This window comes from Canis lupus, chromosome 25 (assembly GCF_048164855.1).
Source record: "Canis lupus baileyi chromosome 25, mCanLup2.hap1, whole genome shotgun sequence".
NCBI lineage: Eukaryota > Metazoa > Chordata > Mammalia > Carnivora > Canidae > Canis > Canis lupus.
The window spans coordinates 3,752,909-3,773,588 of record NC_132862.1 but is presented as its reverse complement, the minus strand read 5'-3'; the positions used below and the strand labels follow the sequence as shown (position 1 = coordinate 3,773,588).

At 48.8% G+C, this 20,680-nt stretch overlaps 2 protein-coding genes across 16 annotated transcripts in view; one reads left to right on the top strand and one right to left on the bottom strand.

The window, feature by feature from the left end:
* Positions 1–390: 390 nt before the first annotated feature.
* Positions 391–8,671, top strand: LETMD1 (LETM1 domain containing 1). 13 transcript variants are annotated; one of them, XM_072797900.1, is made up of 10 exons: positions 391–458; positions 1,069–1,220; positions 2,797–2,912; positions 3,742–3,824; positions 5,371–5,557; positions 5,681–5,782; positions 5,886–6,038; positions 6,409–6,505; positions 7,281–7,443; positions 7,640–8,671. In XM_072797900.1, the coding sequence occupies exons 2-9, from the start codon at positions 1,214–1,216 to the stop codon at positions 7,403–7,405; spliced, it is 870 nt and encodes a 289-aa protein (XP_072654001.1). In that variant the 5' UTR covers positions 391–458; positions 1,069–1,213; the 3' UTR covers positions 7,406–7,443; positions 7,640–8,671. The 13 variants fall into 13 exon arrangements, with proteins under 13 accessions (XP_072654001.1, XP_072654002.1, XP_072653999.1 ...); XM_072797902.1 differs by having other exon boundaries at positions 408–565; XM_072797892.1 differs by lacking the exon at positions 391–458 and adding an exon at positions 574–901.
* A 445-nt stretch (positions 8,672–9,116) lies between these two features.
* The window catches only part of CSRNP2 (cysteine and serine rich nuclear protein 2), a 16,545-nt gene continuing 4,981 nt past the window's right edge, over positions 9,117–20,680 (bottom strand). For 2 of the 3 annotated variants that reach the window (XM_072797883.1, XM_072797881.1), the window contains exons 2-5: positions 19,853–20,089; positions 18,475–18,734; positions 14,586–14,882; positions 9,117–12,603 (exon numbers count right to left, since the gene is read on the bottom strand). In XM_072797883.1, coding sequence (XP_072653984.1) covers positions 11,680–12,603; positions 14,586–14,882; positions 18,475–18,734; positions 19,853–20,003 — 1,632 coding nt within the window. In that variant the 5' untranslated portion in view covers positions 20,004–20,089 and the 3' untranslated portion in view covers positions 9,117–11,679. Of the gene's footprint in view, positions 12,604–14,585; positions 14,883–18,474; positions 18,735–19,852; positions 20,299–20,680 lie in introns of those variants that run through there. The other variant, XM_072797882.1, reaches the window with a different exon arrangement.

Sequence of the window (20,680 nt, the reverse complement as noted above, 5' to 3'; positions counted from 1 at the left end):
AAGCGCTCCGACCCCGGCTCCACCGGCTCCCGCGGCTCCCGGCCTAGTTCTGCCGCCGCCACTAGAGGGCGCCGCGGCCCCAGGCCCCGCCACGGCGCCGCCGGGCACCCACCGCGTCGACGCCCCGAAGCCGGGGGTACGGGCAGACGGCGAGGGCGGCGCTAGGAAGCCCTTGGGAATCGCGGGGCATCGGCAGCGCCCTCGGCGAGAGACCGTCCTCAAGATCACAGACCTACGTCCTCGCGGCCTCCGCGACGGCCCTCTTCCGGCGCCTTTAAACCAGGAAACACCGGCTGCGTCCAATCAGGGCCCTTCTCACGCTACGTCGCCTTAGCACCGCCTCCTCGCCTGCCGAGCGCCCGACGCCCACCAATCAACACTCAGGAGGGGCGCATGCGCCCTGGCACGAGCGTGACGTAAGGGCGACCTCCCTCTCGGTGAAGATGGCGCTCTCCAGGGTGTGCTGGGCTCGGGCTGTCCTGTGGGGCTCGGCGGCCACCCCCGGGCTTCATGTCCCTCGGAAGCTGCAACTTGTTCGCTGTGGCCTGGCCTGGGGGGCCCCTCGGTGAGGGACCTGGGACAAAGGAGAGCGTTTCCGACATACAGGCCCTCCCTTCCAGTGTCTCAACCTTGTTTGCATGCTGGTCTCTAGTTGTCAGCATCCCACGCCCTGGCCCCGGGGGTTTTATTCTTCGGCTTCCCGGCCCTCAAGGCTGTCAGTGGCCCGTGTCCGAATTCCCCAGTGGCCTGGACTCCTCCTTCAGCCTCCCTTTTCCGGCTTAGGCTCCACGGCTACTCCTCCGGATCCCATCGCGGGCCTTAGCTTGCTGTTCAAACGGCCCCTGCAGCCTCATCCCACGCCCGACGTCCCTTCCCGCCGGATCTTTCATCGGCCCGATATGTATGTTTCCCGGGCCGATTGCTTATTTCTCCTTGAGCCCAAGATCTTCCTTGGATTTCGGAAGGTTCAGATCTCAGCACACGTTCTCCGAGCCTGGTGTTTGACATTAGTTCCCAAGGGGGCTCCGGGGACCGATTCCCACATAGTCTCTTTGATCTTCCTTGTAGGTCTTCAAAGCTTCACCTTTCTCCAAAGGCAGACGTGAAGAGCTTGATCTCTTACGTGGCGGCCAAGACCAAAGTGATTAATGGGAAATACCATCGTTTCTTGGGTCGTCATTTCCCCCGCTTCTATGTCCTGTACACAATCTTCATGAAAGGTAAAAACCCCCAAACAGAGATCCCTGGAGTCCATTCGCGGGCAACGTGCAGGAGTGTTAGAAAAAGGAAGATTATTTGCATGTCGTGCTGCGTGGTGTGAGCTGGGGTGTTCTAGCTTGGCATTAAATTCTTAGAAGTTTAGCACTTCTGGTGAATATTTCTAGAAAAAAAGTGTTAGGACAGACAACTTTGACCACATGCAGGGGGGAATGTAGGTGTTTTTGCACTTTTCGTAGCCACACGCCAGCTGACTGTTGTAGAGATTCGTTGACGTGCACCAAGCCAGGCATCTATGGCTGCACAGACCTGCCCTGTGGTTTATCAGCTGACTTGGTCCATAAGAAAGTGTGGTCTGATGCTTGCCATAGATCTGTCCTAGATACGGTGTTGTGGATATACTCACGTTCTGAATGTTTTCGTTCAGGTCAGAGCTGTGCTAGTTACTAGAATACGGTGCGATGATGAGGACAGGTGTCCTCTCTTGCCAGACTGCGTGGGTTCAAATCCCAGCTTGTCACTGACGATGTGATTGGACTAGTTACTTAACTTCTCTGTCCGTTGGTTTTCTCATCTGTAAAACATGGAAAATAGTAGGACCTACCTATTGACTGTGTGGTTGTGAAGGTTAAATAAAAACACCAATACATCTATAAAGTACTTAGGGCCCGATCATCGTATGTGCTCAATAAATGTGTCTATGACTATAATACTTTTATCATAATAGCAATTACAGTAAACTACCATATCGTCGGCTGTGAAAATTATCATGATTGCTCCTAGCTTCACGGACTTGCAAAATCTGAAGTAGAAATAGAATGGCTGCTTTGTCTGCTACCAGGTTTATAACTAGGATTAAACAAGAAAAGGGTCTGGAAGAAGAATTTTGGTTGGTTGGTTTTTAATTATAGAAAAATTTAAACATACACAAAAGTAGAGAGAATAATACAATGAATTTTCACGTACTCAACCTTACTTCAACAGTTAGCAACTTGTTGCCACCGATCTTACTTTATTTATACACTTGCCTTCTCCTATATGATTTTGAAGCCAACCTAGGCATAATGTCATTTCATTCATAAATATGAAAGCATTTTTGAACACTAAAGTCTTAGACAAAATGTAAGAATTATCATCAGATGAACAGAAAAATGCAATCATAGAAATATGTTGAATTAATACTATTTCTAAAAGTGTTCTAGAAAGGAGATAAGTTAATATCTTGTTTGGGGAATACATAAGGTTAATTGAGGAAGACTTCTCAAGGTTATGGAGCTTTTGAATTTTTATTTTAAAGTGGGAGTGAGCAGTGAACCAGAAGAGGGAGAGCATTCCGTAAATAGATCACAGAAGGCCAACTTGGCTGGAAGAGAGGTGATGTGCTGGGGGATAAAGAATGAGAAGAGAGATATAGGTTGGCCTCACAAGAGTTTCGAATGTCCTCATTTAGAGCTGTGACTCAGAGTGGTATTGGGGAGGGACAAGTTTGTGTGTTGTTAGTAAACATGGAGTTGGGAAGCTGTGATAAGATTCAAACTGGGATAACATCACACTCTGTCCTCTACTTTAATGAGGCAGGATTGCAGATGTTTTGGGCTGATGCCAAAAAGGCTAGAAGAATAAAGACAAATATGTGGAAGCACAATATAAAGTTTCATCAACTTCCATACCGGGAGATGGAGCATTTGAGACAGGTACGGGCCAGGGGCAGATACCCAGAATTTCATGGTGAGGTAATTAAAGTTAACCAAGATCTCAAGGTTTTGTTTTGGTTTGGTTTTCTATCTTGTTCACCACTGATCAGCCTTCTCCCCTCTGCTGTGAGATCAAAGTATTCATCTAAAGGAGAGCATCAGGTTATTTGTCAGAATTTTTTTTTTTAAGATTTTATTTATTTATTCATGAGACACAGAGAGAGAGAGAGGCAGAGACAGAGGCAGAGGGAGAAGCGGGCTCCATGCAGGGAGCCGGATGCGGGACTCCATCCCGGGTCTCCAGGATCACACCCTTGACTGAAGGTGGCACTAAACCGCTGAGCCACCCCGGCTGCCCAGTCAGAATTGGTTTTATTCAGAGTTGTAGCCCTCTGTAACAGAGCTCCATAAAGAGCATACTGGCATACTTGATGAATAGAAGTCGTAAATACTAAAATGTAGTTCGTTTCCGAATATGTAAAAATCTGCAGGGATTGAAAAGGCAGCGGGGAAGTAGTATTTGGTGGTGACTTGATGAGTAGTTTTAAAGCTGAAACTGAGGACCTAGGACCCATTCGTCACATCAGGAAAAATGTGTTGAGGGATTTGGTATAATGTCAGGCCCTGTACTAGGCATTATTTGGGATACAAAAATGAACAAATCAGGGCTTCTGTTCTCAAGGAACTTACCAAGTAGAGGTAGATAGAAATAACCTTGATCCTTCTCTGGGCTGCAGTAGGAGTTAACTGCACAGTGTGGGGGAGGGATTGTTCACTGTATTAAGAACTTACCTGGGTTAAAACTGCATCTGTGTTTATTTCTGCTTAGTTCCGTCGAGACGTCACCAAGTGTCTTTTCCTAGGTATTATTTCCATTCCACCCTTTGCCAACTACCTGGTCTTCTTGCTAATGTGAGTACAGACTTCTATCTTCCCAGCATATTGAAGAAACAAAGATTTTTTTTTTAATTAAAAATTATTTTAAGAACTTTCCATTTCAGAAGTAGGCAGAGATTATTGCACTAACTGCTCCAATCTTCTAATTAGCCACTCAGTAACACTTGGATTACTGGATCAGCTGTAGGTATAGGTAGCTTAGACTTTTCTTGTCTCTTAGCTGCCCCTATATGATATGAAATAAGATTATGATCTTTTCCATCATCCCTTGAGGCAACAACCCACTCCCTGGAAGCATAGCAGTTTGGGAGATTTTTTTTTTTTAAGGAGAGAAATGCATTGCATATTCTGGTAACATAAAATAAATTTTTATTACTTTACTTTGGATCCAAAGATGACAGTGTTTTGTTTTTTTTTTTAAATAATTTATTTCTTTTGAGAGTCAACAAGAGCAAACAAGCATAGTGGGGAGGGGCAGAGAGAGAGAATCTCAACCAGACTCCCCGCTGAGCATAGTGCCCAACAGGCAGCTCGATCCCACAGCCCTAAGATTATGACCCGAGCTGAAATCAAGAGTCAGATGCTTAACCAATGAGCCACCCAGGTGGCTTTTAAACTATGACGTTGCATGTTATTTTAGCTCTCTGTTGCTGTATAGCAAATAACTGTGCGAAGCTTAACAGCTTTTCCTGGTTTTGTGGGTCAGGAAATTGGGCAGGTTTCAGGTGGGTGACTGATTTTTCTCTTCCATGTGGTGTTGACAGAAATCCTTCAGGGGCAGTTAGCTGATGATGGTCTAAGGTCACTTTTATGTCTGGTGCCTTAGCAGGGATGGCTGGAAAGCTGGAACTCTGAATCAGATTGCCTGCATGTGGCCTCTTTAATATGGTGGCCTCAGAGTAATAGGACTTCTTACATGGCAGCTCAGGGTTCCAGTGGTGAGTGTTTTAGCAAATAAGAATCTGCGTGGCCTTTTATAACCTAGCCTCGGAGGTCACAAAGACTCAACTCTGCTCTGTTTTATTGGTTGAATCAGTCCCCCAGATTTAAAAAATAAGGGGACACAGACCTCACTTCTCAATCAAAGGAATGTCAGGGATTTGCAGCTGTGCTCTGAAACCACCACCCGTGCGGAAAAATAAATTAAAAAAACAAATTTGCCTGTAACATTTTGTATACACATAGGAATCGTGCTGTAGTTTGAAGTTGTCAGCATCACATCCAGTGACCGGCTCTATCTACAACTCTTTCCAACTCTGTCCAAGATATGTTCTTCAAATGCTTTAGTCCGAGTGAAGTCCCTTTATCTAATCACTGCAAGTGAGGCTATCCCACTACTGCTTCCTTTCACATAACCTCAGTAACGTTGCTTGAAATTGTGCTTCAGTGTATCTTTAAACCTCGAGCTGAGACTCATTTACAGAAAAGAACAGTGGGCTAGGGAAGTAACGTCTCCGTCTCTTCTTCCCAGTATTCATGTCTGCCAAATGCTTTCGGGGAGCTCTTTGAAATGAAAGAGGCCTGTTTCAGCAAGTGACGTTGTGATTCCTTCTCCTTTCAGGTACCTGTTTCCTAGGCAGCTACTGATCCAACATTTCTGGACCCCAAAGCAACAGATTGATTTCTTAGATATCTATCATGCTCTCCGGAAGCAGTCCCACCCAGAAATCCTTTGTTATTTAGAAAAGGTTATCCCTCTCGTTTCCGATGCAGGACTCCGATGGCATATGACAGAGCTGTGCACCAAGGTATTCCTTCAGCTACCCCTTCCTGCAAACTGTGACTCTTGTCAGACCCTGTTTGCACTAAAACTAGGAAAGAGGGCCAGGCAGGACCTTCCTAACCTCTACCAATCTCTCACCTCTCCCAAGATACAGCATGGTACCCACCCAACAGTACATGATATCCTGGCTCTGAGACAGTGTTTCTCTAACCATCCTCTGGGCATGAACCAACTCCATGCTTTGCAAATGGTGAGCACTTTGAGGCTTTCTGTGTTCCGCAGCCTCACCTTGCCTCAGGTTTTGCATGTGGTAATAACTGTTGACTTTGCCCTCCTGTGCTGTTGTGTTACAGAAAGCCTTGAGTCGAGCCATGCTCCTCACACCTCATCTGCCTCCTTTCTTGTTGAGACGCCGTTTAAACACTCACATGGCTGTAATTCACCAGCTGGACAAAGCTTTGGCAAAGCTGGGGGTTGGCCAGCTGACTCTCCAGGAAGTGAAATCGGTAAGAACTTACTGCGGTAGCAACCCTCAGTCCTCTATTCTTTCACCTCATTTCCGTGTATTTTTTTTTCTCAGTGAATTTCACTCATGGAAAGGAATTGCCCATAGTAATTTTGATTTATGTTTCTTTTCTTTTGGCCCTTGAGAAACCAAGGACACCCTTCTTTAGACCTTGTGTTTTAGGTGATGTAGGCCTCTTTGGTCGTCCTCTTGTCTGTCCCTCGTAGTTCAGCTCGCCATGGAGAAAGCTTCCTTCTGGGCATGGGGTTGTGACTTATTTAAAGGAGATTTTGAATTATATGTGTGTTTACAGTTCATGGGCATATTTGCTATGTGACTGTGGAGGACTGTTTCTCTTCTGCGTGATACAGGCTTGTTATCTTCGTGGCCTGAATTCTACCCATATTGCTGAAGAGAAGTGTCGAACGTGGCTGGGAGAGTGGCTACAGATTTCCTGCAGCCTGAAAGGTAAGACACATCCCTATGGTTATGCCATTAAAATCCACAGAATTGTATTTTATTCTAAGATTATTTTGGAGTAGATTATTAATAAACCCTCATTTAATAAAACATTTAAAAAAATTTAGTAAAACCCTCATTTAATAGACATCTCTAATTGAAAGGGCATAAACTCTTGCCTACAGGGGCTAAGCAGGTAATGAAGTAGACTCTGCAAGACATGAGGGAGTAGTGGGGACTGTGGGAGCCCAAGACTGCACACATGCCCGTCTGAAGCAGTTTCTCAGCCTCGGCACTATTGATGCTAATGTCCTGTGCCTTAGAGGGTATCTAGCAGTATCCCTGGTCTCTACCCACTAGATGCCAGCAGCATCTTCCACACCAGTTCTTTTTTTTTTTTTTTAAGATTTTATTTATTTATTCATGAGACAGAGAGGCAGAGACACAGGCAGAGGGAGAAGCAGGCTCCCTGCAAGGAGCCTGATATGGGACTTGATACTGGGTCCCCAGGACACACCCTGGGCTGCAGGCGGCGCTAAACCGCTGCGCCACTGGGGCTGCCCTTCTACACCAGTTCTGACAACCAGAAACGTCCCCAAACATTGCCAGATGTCCAGTAGGGGACAGGAGAACAGAATGATCCCTACTGAGATGCATTAGCCTAAAGGCATTCAAATTCAGAACAAAAACACTCAGTTGGTTAAATAAAAAGTACCTGAGGCTGCGTATTAGGCCTGTGGGTCTCTTGTTGGATCCTTCAGCTAGGCCTTGATGTTTTTCTAAGCCTGTGAATACCAGGGCAGGCCCACTAATCTCCTTGGAGTCCAGAAATGTTTCCAGAGCACCCGCTCCTACCAGAAGAATCCCAGGGGTGACTGTGGTGTTGGGTATCATCGTTACCATCTCTGAATTTTCTACTGCCACCACATAAGAGTCAAGAAGTGAGGGTGAGTAGAAAGGATTATCTGGTGGAAGGAAAGGAAGGTGTACATGCGGGGACTGGAGTGAAGCAGGGAGCATTGAGAACAGTAGCCCCTGGTGTCCCACGTTTGCACTTGGCTTCCTGCCTCCAGTATCAAGCCCCAAGGCAGTTAGAAAGCTCAGTGTTCCTGGCCAAACCATTAACGCTGATGGTGTTTACAGAAGCTGAGCTGTCCCTCTTGCTGCACAACGTGGTCCTGCTTTCCGTCAACTACATTGGGACAAGGCGCTGAGCGAACGCGGAGTGGATGGCATTGACCTGCAGCCACATAGTCACAGCAGCGTGGTACCAAACAGCACTGGGCAGCAGAGTGTGTGTGCACTCTTAGGTGTGCGGGAGGCAGAGGAGCAGGTGCCACAGGCTTCGTAGCGTGGTACCCATGTTGGAGCTGGAACTAAAACAAATCCTCTCTCCAGAGGGGGCCCATGTGAGGTCTCTTCCCAACTTCCTCAGAATCAGCCGGAGCTGCCTCTGTACTGGGCTTTAATTGTGATGTTTGAAGTCCAGATCCTAGAAGTGAGCTTTTGCCCCAGGTGGAAATCCTCATTTGGCCTAGGACTTACCCACGGCCACACTCATTACAGTTGTTTTTGGTAGTTTCTGGCTGGTGAGGGGAACAGCACTGTTTAAATTGGAGCATTGACATCTATGGGTGTACCTCAGTGCTGCCCTCAAAACTTTTTGTTATGACCAAAAATTGGCTTTTTTTTGGTCCCTTCACTGGGTTAACCACTCCCTTTCCTTTCCAAATCCTTGAACATCTTTTTTTTTTTTTTTTTTTTTAAGCAAATATTCATGTACGGGAACATTCTAGTGGAAAAGATAGAAGGAAATACAAGTGTTTCTTGACCTTTCCCTTATTTATAGCCTTCATGCCCACCCTGCCCCCCCAACCCCTTGTCTTAATTTCTGGGCTGTGCTGCAGCCCCTGAGGATCTTGAACTCTGCTACCTCCACTGTGCTACAGCGGTCCAGCTGTGATGGACAGTGGCCACCATCTTTGGGCCATGGATTAAATCTCTAAGGTAGTAGTGACTGCCCCGCGGGGGGACCAGGAGAGGCCTGCATTGTGAGTAAGTTGGGTTTAGCTTTTGTCTGTGTACATCAGTGGCTTGTAGTAACTTATTGTAAATGCATGAAGCACTGTTTTAAAGCCAAAGTAAAGACTGCCTGAAACTGGTTGCTGGAAATGACTTATGCATCTAATTATTTTGCTGAAGCTCCTCTGACAAGACTGACATAAAACCTAACTAATGGGGAGGTAGTTGGTTGGAATAGAAGCTTCTGTTGGGATGGAAGTTCGGAGGGAACTGATTTGACACTGATGCTCTTTGCTGTGTTTTAAGATGGTAACAGGGAACAGAGGCTCTGGAATTAGCAAGTGAGCCCCCAGTGGAGGGCCTACAGGAAGGGAAAAGCTCCAACAGGGCAGGACCAAGGCCTGCTTCAGCTGAAGAGGCACATAAGGGCAGATGCTGCAAGTCAAGCTCTTGATGCTCCAAAGAGAATGCTCTATTTTCCCCACCATGATGTTAACATTAATCTCGAACTGACCTAATTAGATTTATATAGGACTCTAGAGAAACACCCTTTCTCTAACAAGTAACCAGCCTGCCAAGATAAAAAATAACACACTGGTCTTTTGAATATTTCTTTAATATTACATTTAAATATTCTCTTTAAATACAGCATTATCACAATGTAAAGGACCTAAAAGGCAAAAAAAAAAAAAAAAAAAAAAAAACTTTTTCAGAGAACCAGACAAGCTTTGGATTCACATTGAAAATACTACCTGTATACAGTATGTGAGAAAGGAAACTGGAAAGAATGAGTTGCAGTAATAAATTTCTTTTGTCGAGGCCTAGATGGAGCAGGGCCGAAGCTGTCTGCTCCTGCGATCAGAGGCCGAGGCTTAGCTTTTCTAGCAACCGTGAGCTAGAAGCCCGTCCAGCTCAGGTAGCACCAGAAACGAGATGGACTAGGTCGTAGAAAAGGCCCTTTGCTTGACAAGACGGTTAATGTTCGATGTTAATATTCAGCATTTAAAAATGGGATCGGCGGGAGTCGGAATTGTTAATGGAGGGATGGACTTGGGTTAAGAAACTAGTTTTTCAAATACCGCTTCTTGGCCTTTTGGCTAAGATCAAGTGAAGAAACTAGCTTTTCAGAAAAACCAATTATCTTGGGGGTTGGCAATCAGTTTAACAGATTCAGATTCTTGGGTTGATCCCAAAGGCTAGTGTCTCTTCTGGAGCAGCTGGAATCCGCTTCCTAGGTGAGGCTGGAGCCTCCCTAAGGAGGGAATGTGTAGAGCCCACCCTCCCCTTCCAACAGACTCCGCAAGAGTCTTCTCCAGAGCCGAGTTTGCAGGGAAGCTTCAGTCTTGTAGTCGGGGCTGCGGAAGGTGGGAAAGTGGGGCTGCGCTTAGGAGAGCGCTAGATCTCAGGTACCTAAGACTCTGCTTGGTGAGGCTAAAGGATGGGGGGAGACAAGGTCCTGTACTTAAGAACTCCCCTCCACTGTAAAACCAAGCACAACTGGGAATGAACAGGAGAAGCAGACTGGGCTAAAGGATGTGTCTGTTTAAGTACAAGGCCTCGCAGGCTCAGTTTAGAAACGTGATAGGCGAAATGCTGCTGTGACACACATAAAGGGTGCTTGAACGTCGTATGGGAAAAGGCTCCGTGAGGAAGGTAAGTGGGAAGAGGTCTCTCCCCACCAAAACCCAAAAGGGGTTCACTTGTTCTTTCCTGGTTCATAAACCATAATAAAATTGAAGCATGACGTAAAGGATGCTAGAGAAGTGTGTTTTGCTCCCCACTGTCTCCGTTTTAAAACGGAGGCAGAGATAACTGGTAATAAAAAGAACTCCGTGGTGTTCAGCGGAGCACATCCTGGAGTATAGGCCGGACATAAAAGGAGCAGACACTGTGTCCCCCCCACAGAGGTAAGAAGTGAATTTGAGTCCCGCTTTATAGATCGCAAAGGTTATAGTCAGAACTTGAGTTCTTGGGAAGCTGGGAGCTGTATTTAAGTTTGGCTTCCAATTTTCATGTATCAAGACGGAGGGATCCAATAAACCTTGGCAGTTCTGGGGCTACGGGGAGGGAGGAAGAGGAATAGTATAAGGACTCTAACCCTGTATATCCAAGGACCACAAGGGCAGAAACAGAAGAAATAAGAACAAAAACTAGTTGGTGACTTTGGGTTGCCACATCCTATATTCCTTTAAAGCTCAAACCTCCCAGAGTGGGGGGAAAACCTGGGTGAAAAAGCAAGCGTGGCACAAATAGAGTCTTCTTCCCAGACAGCAGCCTGTTCCTGCTGCCTCTCCCGGACGTAGTTAACGCTCCAGATGTGCCTCCCGTGGGCCGGGAGCCCCAGCCTAATGCTGCCCGGCACAGCCAGCGCTGGACTCCTACCGAACACTCGGGCTCTTTAGGCCACGTCCCCAGCCAATCTAGCTTTTTCTTCAAGGGAAAAGGAAGGAAGGGGGGATAAAAGACAAATAGACAAGTTTAACTCTAGTACCTAAGAACATGTGAAAGAAATGATTCAAGTTACAGACCAGGACTCCCCAGTGTGGGGAACAGGTCAGAGAACACGAAACATGTCAAATATTAACTTATTTACCAAACGGGGGGGCCAGGGAAGGCAGGTTAAATTTTGATAAATCCCGGAGGTTTTCTTCAGAAGCAGAGACCCTTCCATCCACTCCTCTCTAGACCTGACCAGGTGATTCTCCAGCGGACTATGATACACCAAGGTGGGCTGTCAGAGTGACTGAGGGGGGACACGAGCTTGTTCCCCACCTGGAGCTCAGGAGAGAAGGGGCTTTTCCATGCTGTTCAGATTACTGTGTTCTGGTCCCTACATGAAGATTAGCTGCTTGAATTACCCGGCTTCTCCTGTGAGATCCTCATTCTTCGTTCCAGTGGCCCCGAAAAGCTCAGTATTCGGCACCATGCAGCCTCCTCTGCCCCGAGACTCTCCCCCAGATCAAGCCGGGACCGGTCTCCTTGGTTCTGTTTACCCTTTAAAAAATACTTTTACAAACAATTCTTTCCCACCCATCCCCCAAAGACCCCAATAAAATAACATGGGAGTAGCAGCTGCTTCTACAGTTTTGTTTTGAAATGGTGTTAGATAAAATAAGGGAATAAATAGAGAATGGGTACGAGGCAGGACCGCCATCCCTGGGTCACACTGCCAGAGGGAGTTCTAGGGAAGACTCTTCAGGGGGCCTGTCCTCGCTCTGCTGTGAGGTCTTCTCCACCACACAGCCCTCTTCATGGTCCGTGCGGAAGGGGAGGCCCGAGGGGGGCCAGGAGGGGCGGAGGTCTTCACTCTCAGGCTCCTCGGGGTCACAATCTTCGGGCACTAGCGCTTCTAGGGTGGACGCGTTCCCCACTTCTGATTTACACAGGGCAGCGGGGTCTGTGGGGCCGCAAGCCACCAGTGAGGTAACCGGGAGAGAGAAGACACTCAGATCCTTCTCCTTGGGGAAAGAGGGCGGGACCTCTTCCGTGCCGGGCTCTCCCTTCACCCCCAGGACCGGCCTCTGCTCCACCTGATAGTAGACCAGGGGCCCACTGTTCAAGTAGGAGGGGCTGTTCGCCGCCGAGGCGGCCGCGTGGTCGGAGTTCTCGGCAAAACACAGGACGGAGGAGCCCGGGGGCAGCTGGGCCTGGATGAGGATGGGGGCTGCGAGGCCCGGGCACAGCTCTTCGGGCACGGCCAGGGGCTCCTCCAGGATGCACACGCCCAGGCTCTCGATGCTGGAGTCCAGGCTGGCGCTGGAGCCACTGGAATCCTCCTCCGCCTTGAGCCGCTCCAGCTCCTCGGCGCTCTGCAGGTGCATCACCGCGGTCTCGTTCTCGGCAATGAACTCCTGGAAGTCCTGCGTCTCGGAGCCCTGCGCCCCGGTCAGGCTGCAGCCGGCGGCGGGCGACGGCTCCTCGTCTGGGGCTGGCGGGCGGCTCACCTGCCGCTTGCTCTCCAGCTCCAGCTTCATGATGGTGTGGAGGTAATGAGTCCGGACCCGGATTGGATTAAATTCAATGCGCCCAGCCATGTTCCCACAGCCATCCCGGGAACAGCCACATGGGAAGGACATGCGATCCACCTGAGGAGAGGACAAGAAGGTTGAGGGAGGAGGAGGAGACCCACAGATTTAGTACCGGGGACGGGGATGGGGACGGGGACGGGAGGCAGTGGCTGGGGATTCGAGGTCTCACAACAGGAACAGCCAGGAACAAACTAACCTGCAGCGCGGCCTAACAGCACGGGGCACTAGCCATCAGACCGCCTGCGTTTCAGTTGCAACACAGCCTTTAATGAGCGGTGTGCCCTCTAGAAGGTCCCTTACCTCCCGGGCAACCTGGGGCGCCCAGTCAGTTAAGCATCCAACTCGGTTTAGGCTCAGGCCATGATCTCAGGGTCGTGGAATCCAGCCCTGCATCGGGCTCTGCACTCCGCAGGGTCTTCTTGTCCCGCTCCCTCCCCCTCTGCCTCTCCCCCTGCCTGTGCTCGCTCTCTAATAAAGACAATCTTTTAAAAAAGAGAGAAAAGAAGAAGGTCCTTTATCTCTCCAGGGCTTTGTTTCCTCTTCCAGACAAAATGTAGCTAAAAATCACATCAAAGGGCCTTTCCAGTTAGAAAGTCCAGAGACGCTGCTCTGAAAGCTGACAGTTCTCAGAGTAGAAGACATTTTTTCAAATATTTTATTTATTTATTCATGATAGAGAGAGAGAGAGAGAGAGAGAGAGAGGGGCAGAGACACAGGCAGAGGGAGAAGCAGGCTCCATGCAGGGAGCCCGACGTGGGACTCGATCCTGGGTCTCCAGGATCACGCCCTGGGTCAAAGGCAGGCAAACCGCTGAGCCACCCAGGCATCCCTTTAAGACATTTTTGTGCCTCAGAGACTTTCCCAGAATTTATCTAGTTTACTGAGAAAACAGGCTGGGGCCTAAGCCTACGGACTGCCTTCTGCGATGACAGGGAAAGGAAGCAGAAGATCTAGCTGGTCTAAAGGAGCACATTCTAGGGAAACTAAGGCAAAGTGCCTCAGTTGTGCCGGGGCGCTCTACTGACGGTTCAAACGTGGTAACGGCCAGCTTTTCACCACCTGCTTCATTTTCCCCTGATGGTTTAGGTCTGGGGCAAGTACTGCGATAATTAACTACAGACCAGGAACACCTGGAAAGGAGCTCCTCTACCTCCTTATCTCCCTTTTGGACCCCCAAAAGGAACCAAAAATAAAGCGTAAGCAAGTATGTATATATATATAAGTCACAATGTCTTCCTATGATATCAACTTCTAGAACTCTCCATTCCAGTCCTTAGGAACAGTCCAATTCTTAGGACTACTCTCAGGGCAGTATAACTGATTCATTATGGGACTTTGGTCTGAAAAGCAGTACTTGGCCAGATACGCTACAGCTATTACCGACCTAAAAATAGGAAAGAAGAGGGTCATTAGGGAACCTTCAACCACAAGGACTCAGCACCCACATCCTCAGCAGACAAGTTCCAAATAAATTTCATCTTTTGGGATGGTACTGCTGCTTTCAACGGAGACGCGCCTTCTAAGCGGTCCCTTGTCAAACCAGCGAGCGGATGACGGCTTCCGTCTTTTAAGACCCTGGACTCCAGCTCTGCCAAGCCATGTCCGATCCTGAACTACAGGAACCTGACAATTATTTTGGGTTTTACAGAACTGGAGCAGAGGTCCTGTGAGTGTTTGCAAGACAAAATCCGGAGGCCTACCTCATCTCTCTGCTTCCTTTCATCTCATGACATCAGTCCATGTTTAAGGAACAGCTACTAATGTTAAACTCACCAACCCGTCTTCCCCCATCTGCTGACAGCTGCTGCTTACCACTTCCAGGGTGAGACACAGCAAAAGCTAATGGCTCTCTCCACGGCCTAGGAATCCTGCCATGCTTGGCTTTCTCCTTGGTGGGGGAGGGTCGTGGAACTAGGCAGTGCTGCCCGTCATGGGAGTCCACCCGTAGATGACGGGCAGCCTCCCACGTTCAGGACCCATATCATGCCCCCCGGACTCCTCTAGCGTGGATATCGCCTCCCAGGCCAACCTGGACTGACCTGGCATTTAATCCCAGCCTGACTACAGGCACAGGCTTCTGGGTCACAATAGAGGCGACAGTCACAACCACACTCTTCCCGCGACAGGCGGATGGCTCTAAGCTCTTGCTTCTCTTCGGCGTCAATGCGGTGGACCCCCGAAGCCCTTAGCAAAGCTCGTCGCCGCTTGGTGGGCAGGGGCTGCAGAAAGAAGTAGTCATCCACCTCCACATTTTCCACATCAATGTCTTCGTCTGAGACGTCATCCAGGGTCAGGCCATCGGCCTCCACCGACTCCACTGTCCCATTCTTGGTCAGCTGCCGGGAGACGGGAAGGAAAGGTTAGCCTTGAGTATTCGAGTATTATGGGCAGGCACCTTCTTTTTTTTTTTTTTTTTAAAAGATTTATTTATTTATTTATGATAGAGAGAGAGAGGGAGGCAGGCTCCATGCAGGGAGCCCGATGCGGGACTCGATCCCGGGACTGCAGGATCGCGCCCTGGGCCAAAGGCAGGTGCTAAAGCTACCAGGGATCCCCGGGCAGGCACCTTCTCACAGAGCAGCAGGGTCCAACTGAACTTCCTGCACTGATGGAAATATCCGTGCTGCTCGCAGCACACGTGCCTACTGAGCACTGTGAATGGGGCTAGTGCAAAGGAGAACTTCTTAATTTTAGTTCATTTTAACTAAGTCTAAGAAGCCACACGTGTGGCTAGTCGCCACCATACTGGAGAGTTGAAGAGCATAAATCTAGAGCAGGAAGGCAGGAAGCCCGACGTAGCTCTAACACCTGTCAACACCGGAGGGATCACCTTTCTAGACCAAAGTTTCTCAAAGCCCACGTCTCCTCTTCCCTCATTTTCCCACAAATACACCCTCCATCCTCAAACTTGTGTCCTGTAACGTCAGCTAAGTTGCCTTCTGACACAGGGAGGTCTGTCAGTGGCTGGATGCTCCTTGGATGTATAGATAACCTTGCAAAACACCCTTCAATCTGCACCCCGAAGGACCCAAAACCACATTCGGGGAACAGTAGTACAGGCTACCAGGTCTTTGTCAAGGACCCTGAGTCCCCACAGAGTGAAGACTTCTCTTCAGAAGGGCTTCACTTCACTGGGAGGAGAGAAAAATGAGCAAATTATTAACAGCTATCCAAGAAAGCCCTCACTGCCAACCCACAGCCTAGAATATACTTTCTCCTTTCTAATCTTTTTTGATTTCAAAGAAAAAATGCTGTATGGAGAGTAGGGTGGCAGGCGAAATACTGAGGTACTATCCACAGGCAGAAGTCTGGGTTCTCTGGGCCAAGACAGACAGAGAGCCAGCAAGGAATCTTTGTGGAAGGGCAGGTTGAAGACAATCTGGCTGAATGAGTTCTGAAAACTCACTAGAGAATTCAAGGAAAGAAAATGAGACTTTGTAATTCCCAGAGCTCTGGAAGCTACCAGCAGGATGAGAGCCAAGCTCCTGGAGGGGTTGGCTTATTTCATCAGACCCAGCCACAGGTTAGTGGTAGTAAAGGGACAGCTCCTGGGAGCGAGATGATGCAACGGCGGGGCTCATCAGCTCCACACCTGTTTGCTTGTGGGAAGGTGGGAGAGAGAGGGGACAAATACAGAGATGCTTCTGGGGGTCTCCTGGCCTGTTAGTTCGGTACCAGGCAGACCCGCGATGAGGGGCCCTTCTGCAGACCTTGGGGCCCCTCCTCCTTCCTATTTTGCCAGCAATGGCTTCTTCCTTAGCACCCTCCCTCTTGCTGTCCTCTCAAGGGAAAGAGGTTAGAGATGCAATAGGAAGAAACCCACGTAGATATAAGAATTTGATGTAACACAGTAGAGGTGGCATTTGAAACCAAGAAAGAGAGTCCTCTGGTCATTAGATGATATTGGGATAACTGGATGGGCCTCTTGAAAAATAAATAAGTAAAGCTGTACTAGTAAAGCATACTACGCATAATAATGAATTCCATATGAATAAAAGGCCCAAATTAGAAAAAAGTAATAATGAGGGGCGCCTGGGTGGCTCAGTGGTTGAGTCGCCTTCAGCTCAGGGTGTGATCCTGGGTCCTGGGATTGAGTCCCACATCGGGCTCCCCGCAGGGAGCCTGCTTCTCCCTCTGCCTGTGTCTCTGCCTCTCTCTGTGCCTCTCACGAATAAATAAAATCTTAAAAAAAAAAAAAGTATTAGAAAGATGATAGGTAATTGAAGCTCAGAGCATCAGGAGGTTTTTTTCTTTCCTTTTTGTGACAGCCTGAAAAGGAAAATAAATATTAGATGGTACATCAGAGATGCGAAAGATGTATTTTTTAAGTCTCCCCTGCAGTGTACTGCAGTCAGGAAAAATTTCTAAGAAAAGCAAGCACACTGGCCCTGGGAGAGGGCAAAGTAAGTGTCTTCTCTCGACACAGAAGGATCTATTAGTTGCCACCAGGGCTAAATCGGCTACTAGGTAGGAATCCTATGTCGGCCTTGGGTTCGCTTAGCTTTGTCCCTAGACCTGCTCCCGGGGCGGGGGGGTGGGGGAGCACAGAACAGGAGGGAGTCGTGCTGTGACAGGCTATCCCTCTATCAGATCTAGGAGAGAGGTTTCTTTAGGGAAAGGGAAGAAAGCCTTCACTGCAAATGATGAGAACAGTGTTTATTTCCCGGGCCGTTGCTATAGCAGCTGGAAGGTGACAGGGTCAGTGATGGAATTCCTCAGACACAAGAAACGGGACGCCTCGGTGTCATTCCAGTTAGAAAAACAGGTGTGAGGCTCCGGGAGTAGGCTGCGGGAAGGGGAGCGCGCTGTCAAAAGGAGAAAGGAATGAGATGTCGTTAGCTCACGTCCTCTGCTGTGGGTTCTCCAACCACACCACGTTTTGAGGTGGCTCGTTCGGGTCTATCTGCCACCCTGCAAATAATGCAGCCACCTGTTTTAATATGGGTCATGTGTTTGGGGCCCACAAGAAACTTGGCTAGACCTACGGCAGTGTCTCCAGACCTGGAGCCAGGAACTCGGCGGGGGGGGGGGGGGGCAGGGGTAGGGGGGTATTTTGTGGCCTGGTGCGAAGTACGGCTGTGGAGTGCCCTGTGGTGCCGAGAGCAAGCGGGTAGCTGTAAAGAGCCATCCTGTAAGGCAGGGGTCATCCTCCAACCTCACTCTCGCCTCCTAAACTTGAGGAGCTGGGGTGGCATCAGATCATCAGATGGCAGGCCTAGAACCAGACAAACTGAAACAGCTATTTGGCGATGCTGTGGTTTACACCTCAAAGACCATCACCTAGAGGTGACGGGGGTTACAGATGGGGGGGCTACACGTGCAGGGTCTAGCAGAGAGAACCTGTTGGTTTGTTTTAAAGATTTTATTCATTTAGAGAGACTGAGCGAGCGAGCTAGTGAGAGAGAACGAGCAGAGGAAGAGGGAGAGCAGGCTCCCCACTAAGCAGGGAGCTCAACACGGGGCTTGCTCCCGACCTGAGCCACAGGCAGACGCTTCACCCCCTAAGCCCCCCAGGCGCCTGAGAAAACCTGTTCTGTGCATTGGGACAATAGACAGTCATTTAACAAGAAACTGAAACCTCATGCTTCCTCAGGTTCCAAGGGCGACAGACTTGAATGTTTTCAGGTATTCGCATCTTAAACTTAAAAAAAATTTGCTGAAGGGGCGAGGCTAGGGAATTCTAGGGAAGCCACTTTGCTCTCCTGCGTAGACTCCCCACCAGAGACAAAAAAGAATGGGGTTTCAGACTGAGCTTTGATTCCAGACCTGAGACTTCTCACTAGAAAGATCCGGAATCTCAACATGCCAAGGGCAACAATCAAATTACAAGGAAGAAATAAATAATCCAGAAGAAATATAAATAATCTAGATGGTTCCCCACTTTATCTTGGCGCACGGGTGTACCCAGACCCCAGACCCCTTAGGAACCTTCATCTTCTTGGCGTGGAGTTTCTCTTCCTTCAGGTGTTCACGGAGAATCTCCCGATGGTTCACCTCCTGCTCCTGAGCAAACTCACAGAGTGTGTAGCTGCGTACGGAGTTGTGGCGCTGGGCCATGCCCAGCGAGCTCCCACCCTGGCTGGGCACGCTGGTGAAGCCCTGGCGCCGGGCGAAGTAGTATACGGTCACCTGGTCAAAGCGGACATTCTTCCTCCGCAGCTGCTTCTGCCGCTTGAGGATGGATGTGGCTGAGAAGGGAGCACAGAGCAGTTTTACCAACCCTGAAATGGCCTCCCTGGGGCCCATGTTCTTTCTCACCCATCTAGGCTCAACCGTTGTCCAAAGCGCTCTCTGTACCTTGAGACATGTCCAGTCTTCACATCATAAGCGCACAGTTGGGAGGGGCCCTGAACATCAGCTGGCTCATACCACTCCCGCCACACTGACTTCACCCAAACAGATGACCACAAAATCTAATTTTGGACATCAGCTGGGAAGCGGATCTCTAGGTAATCTTTTCAGGATGTAACCATCTCTATAGCTTCACTGTCCGATTCAACCACTATTAGCTATGTGTGGCATTTTACGTTACTCAAAATAAAATTTCAAATTCAGCTCCTTGGTTCTACTAGTCACGTTTCCAGTCTCCTGGCTACATATGGCTCCCATACTGGACAGTGCAGGTGTAGAACTCTGCTATCATAACGGGGACCTCTGTGGGACGGCATAATCTATAGCTGGGGTTGGTGTATCTCTTCTTTAAACGGCCCGATGGTGAATACTTCAGTCTCTGCAGGCCATGAGGTCTCTGCCGCAACCACTCAACCCTGCCATTGTAGCATGAGAGCAATTCCAATGTATGTGGCTGTGTGCCAATAAAACTTTATTTACAAAAACGGGCAGTGGGCCAGATTTGGTCCATAGGCAACCTCTGTTCTATAGAATCAGAAGTTCTTTCCAAGAAATTAACTGAGCCATTAGAATTAAGAAATCTGGAGTTGCCCCAGTTGACCAGGCAGTAATCACTTATGTCCTTCTAGATCTACAACTGTGTGGGACTCTGGTGGGTCAGGGTAAAATCCTGGACCTCTCCTCCCTCAATTTAATTAAGCCCTTCCTGGGGAGCCATAAACCATGGCATAAAAAAAGAAAAAAAAAAAAATCAGCTAGAGTAGGTCAGGCCTAAGTCTATGATACGAGAGCAATAAAGTCCTCCAAAGAGCAAAGTTGGGCTAAGAGTGGAAAAGATCATGGTTAGTGGAAAATCCCCCAGCTGGAGACAAGGAGCGGTCTCTTTCTCAAGGACTGCAATGGGCTCTGATGCCTGGAGGAGGTGGGTGTAGACGGGGTGGTGGGGCTCACTCACGTGTGAAGCTGGCGGTTGTAGGAGGATTGAGGCTGTCACAGCTGTCAGCACTGTCACTGCTGGAGATCTCATCGTCTGAGTTGGAAACTGATGAGCCCACATCCACATCATCAAACTTCCTCTTGAGACTCGAACCCGTGAATGCATCCATTGGTTTCAAAGGGGCTTCCTTGGGGAGCCCACCACGTTGGCCCCAAAGCCCCTGCTCACCACCAGTTAGCCAGGTGCATTAGGATTCTGCCCAGGGGAAAAGAGGAATCAGCATTCCCGTCCTGAGCCAGACCCCTCCCAAGTCTATACACGCAGCTCGCCAAATGAAGAAAGTCCCTGAGCTAGCACTGAGGTCTGGTTTCTCGAGACTAGGTCATTTCTTTACTTATTCTGGCCAATATTCTCCTACTTTTGTTTCCCTTCAGCCCCTGCGGTCTCAGTCATTCGTAGAATAATGAGATGAGTAACAGCAGCACCTTTCCGAATAGAGTGGAGGCCTCTGGTTCCAAGCCAGCTGGGCTCTGGGTTTCATTAGCCCGGGGAATAACGGGAATAACGGTAGCTGCTCCGGTGCGCACACAGGAGCGCTCTCCAAGGGGCCAGTGGGAGGGACTAGGGATCAAAGGCAGAATTAGGCTGTTCCTAAACCTAGACTAGATCCAATTATTTTTCCTAGTGAAAATTTAGCCTGGCTTTTCCCAAAGTGTATATGTTAAATAAACTAGTTCCATGGATATTAATAGCTTTACGTGGCAATAGGACTGGTGTGTCCAAATAGTTTAGACAAATGCTTAGGAGAGGACTGCGTGCAGGCTTTTAATATACTAATGAGCATGG

Bases quoted from the DNA above. Each gene is read 5' to 3' on its own strand.
- LETMD1 (XM_072797892.1), top strand. From the start codon at position 639: ATGCTGGTCTCTAGTTGTCAGCATCCCACGCCCTGGCCCCGGGGGTTT. The intron at 5,558-5,680 runs GTATTCCTTCAG...ACCTCTCCCAAG, and splicing joins TGACAGAGCTGTGCACCAAG to ATACAGCATGGTACCCACCC. The intron at 6,039-6,408 runs GTAAGAACTTAC...TGCGTGATACAG, and splicing joins CTCTCCAGGAAGTGAAATCG to GCTTGTTATCTTCGTGGCCT.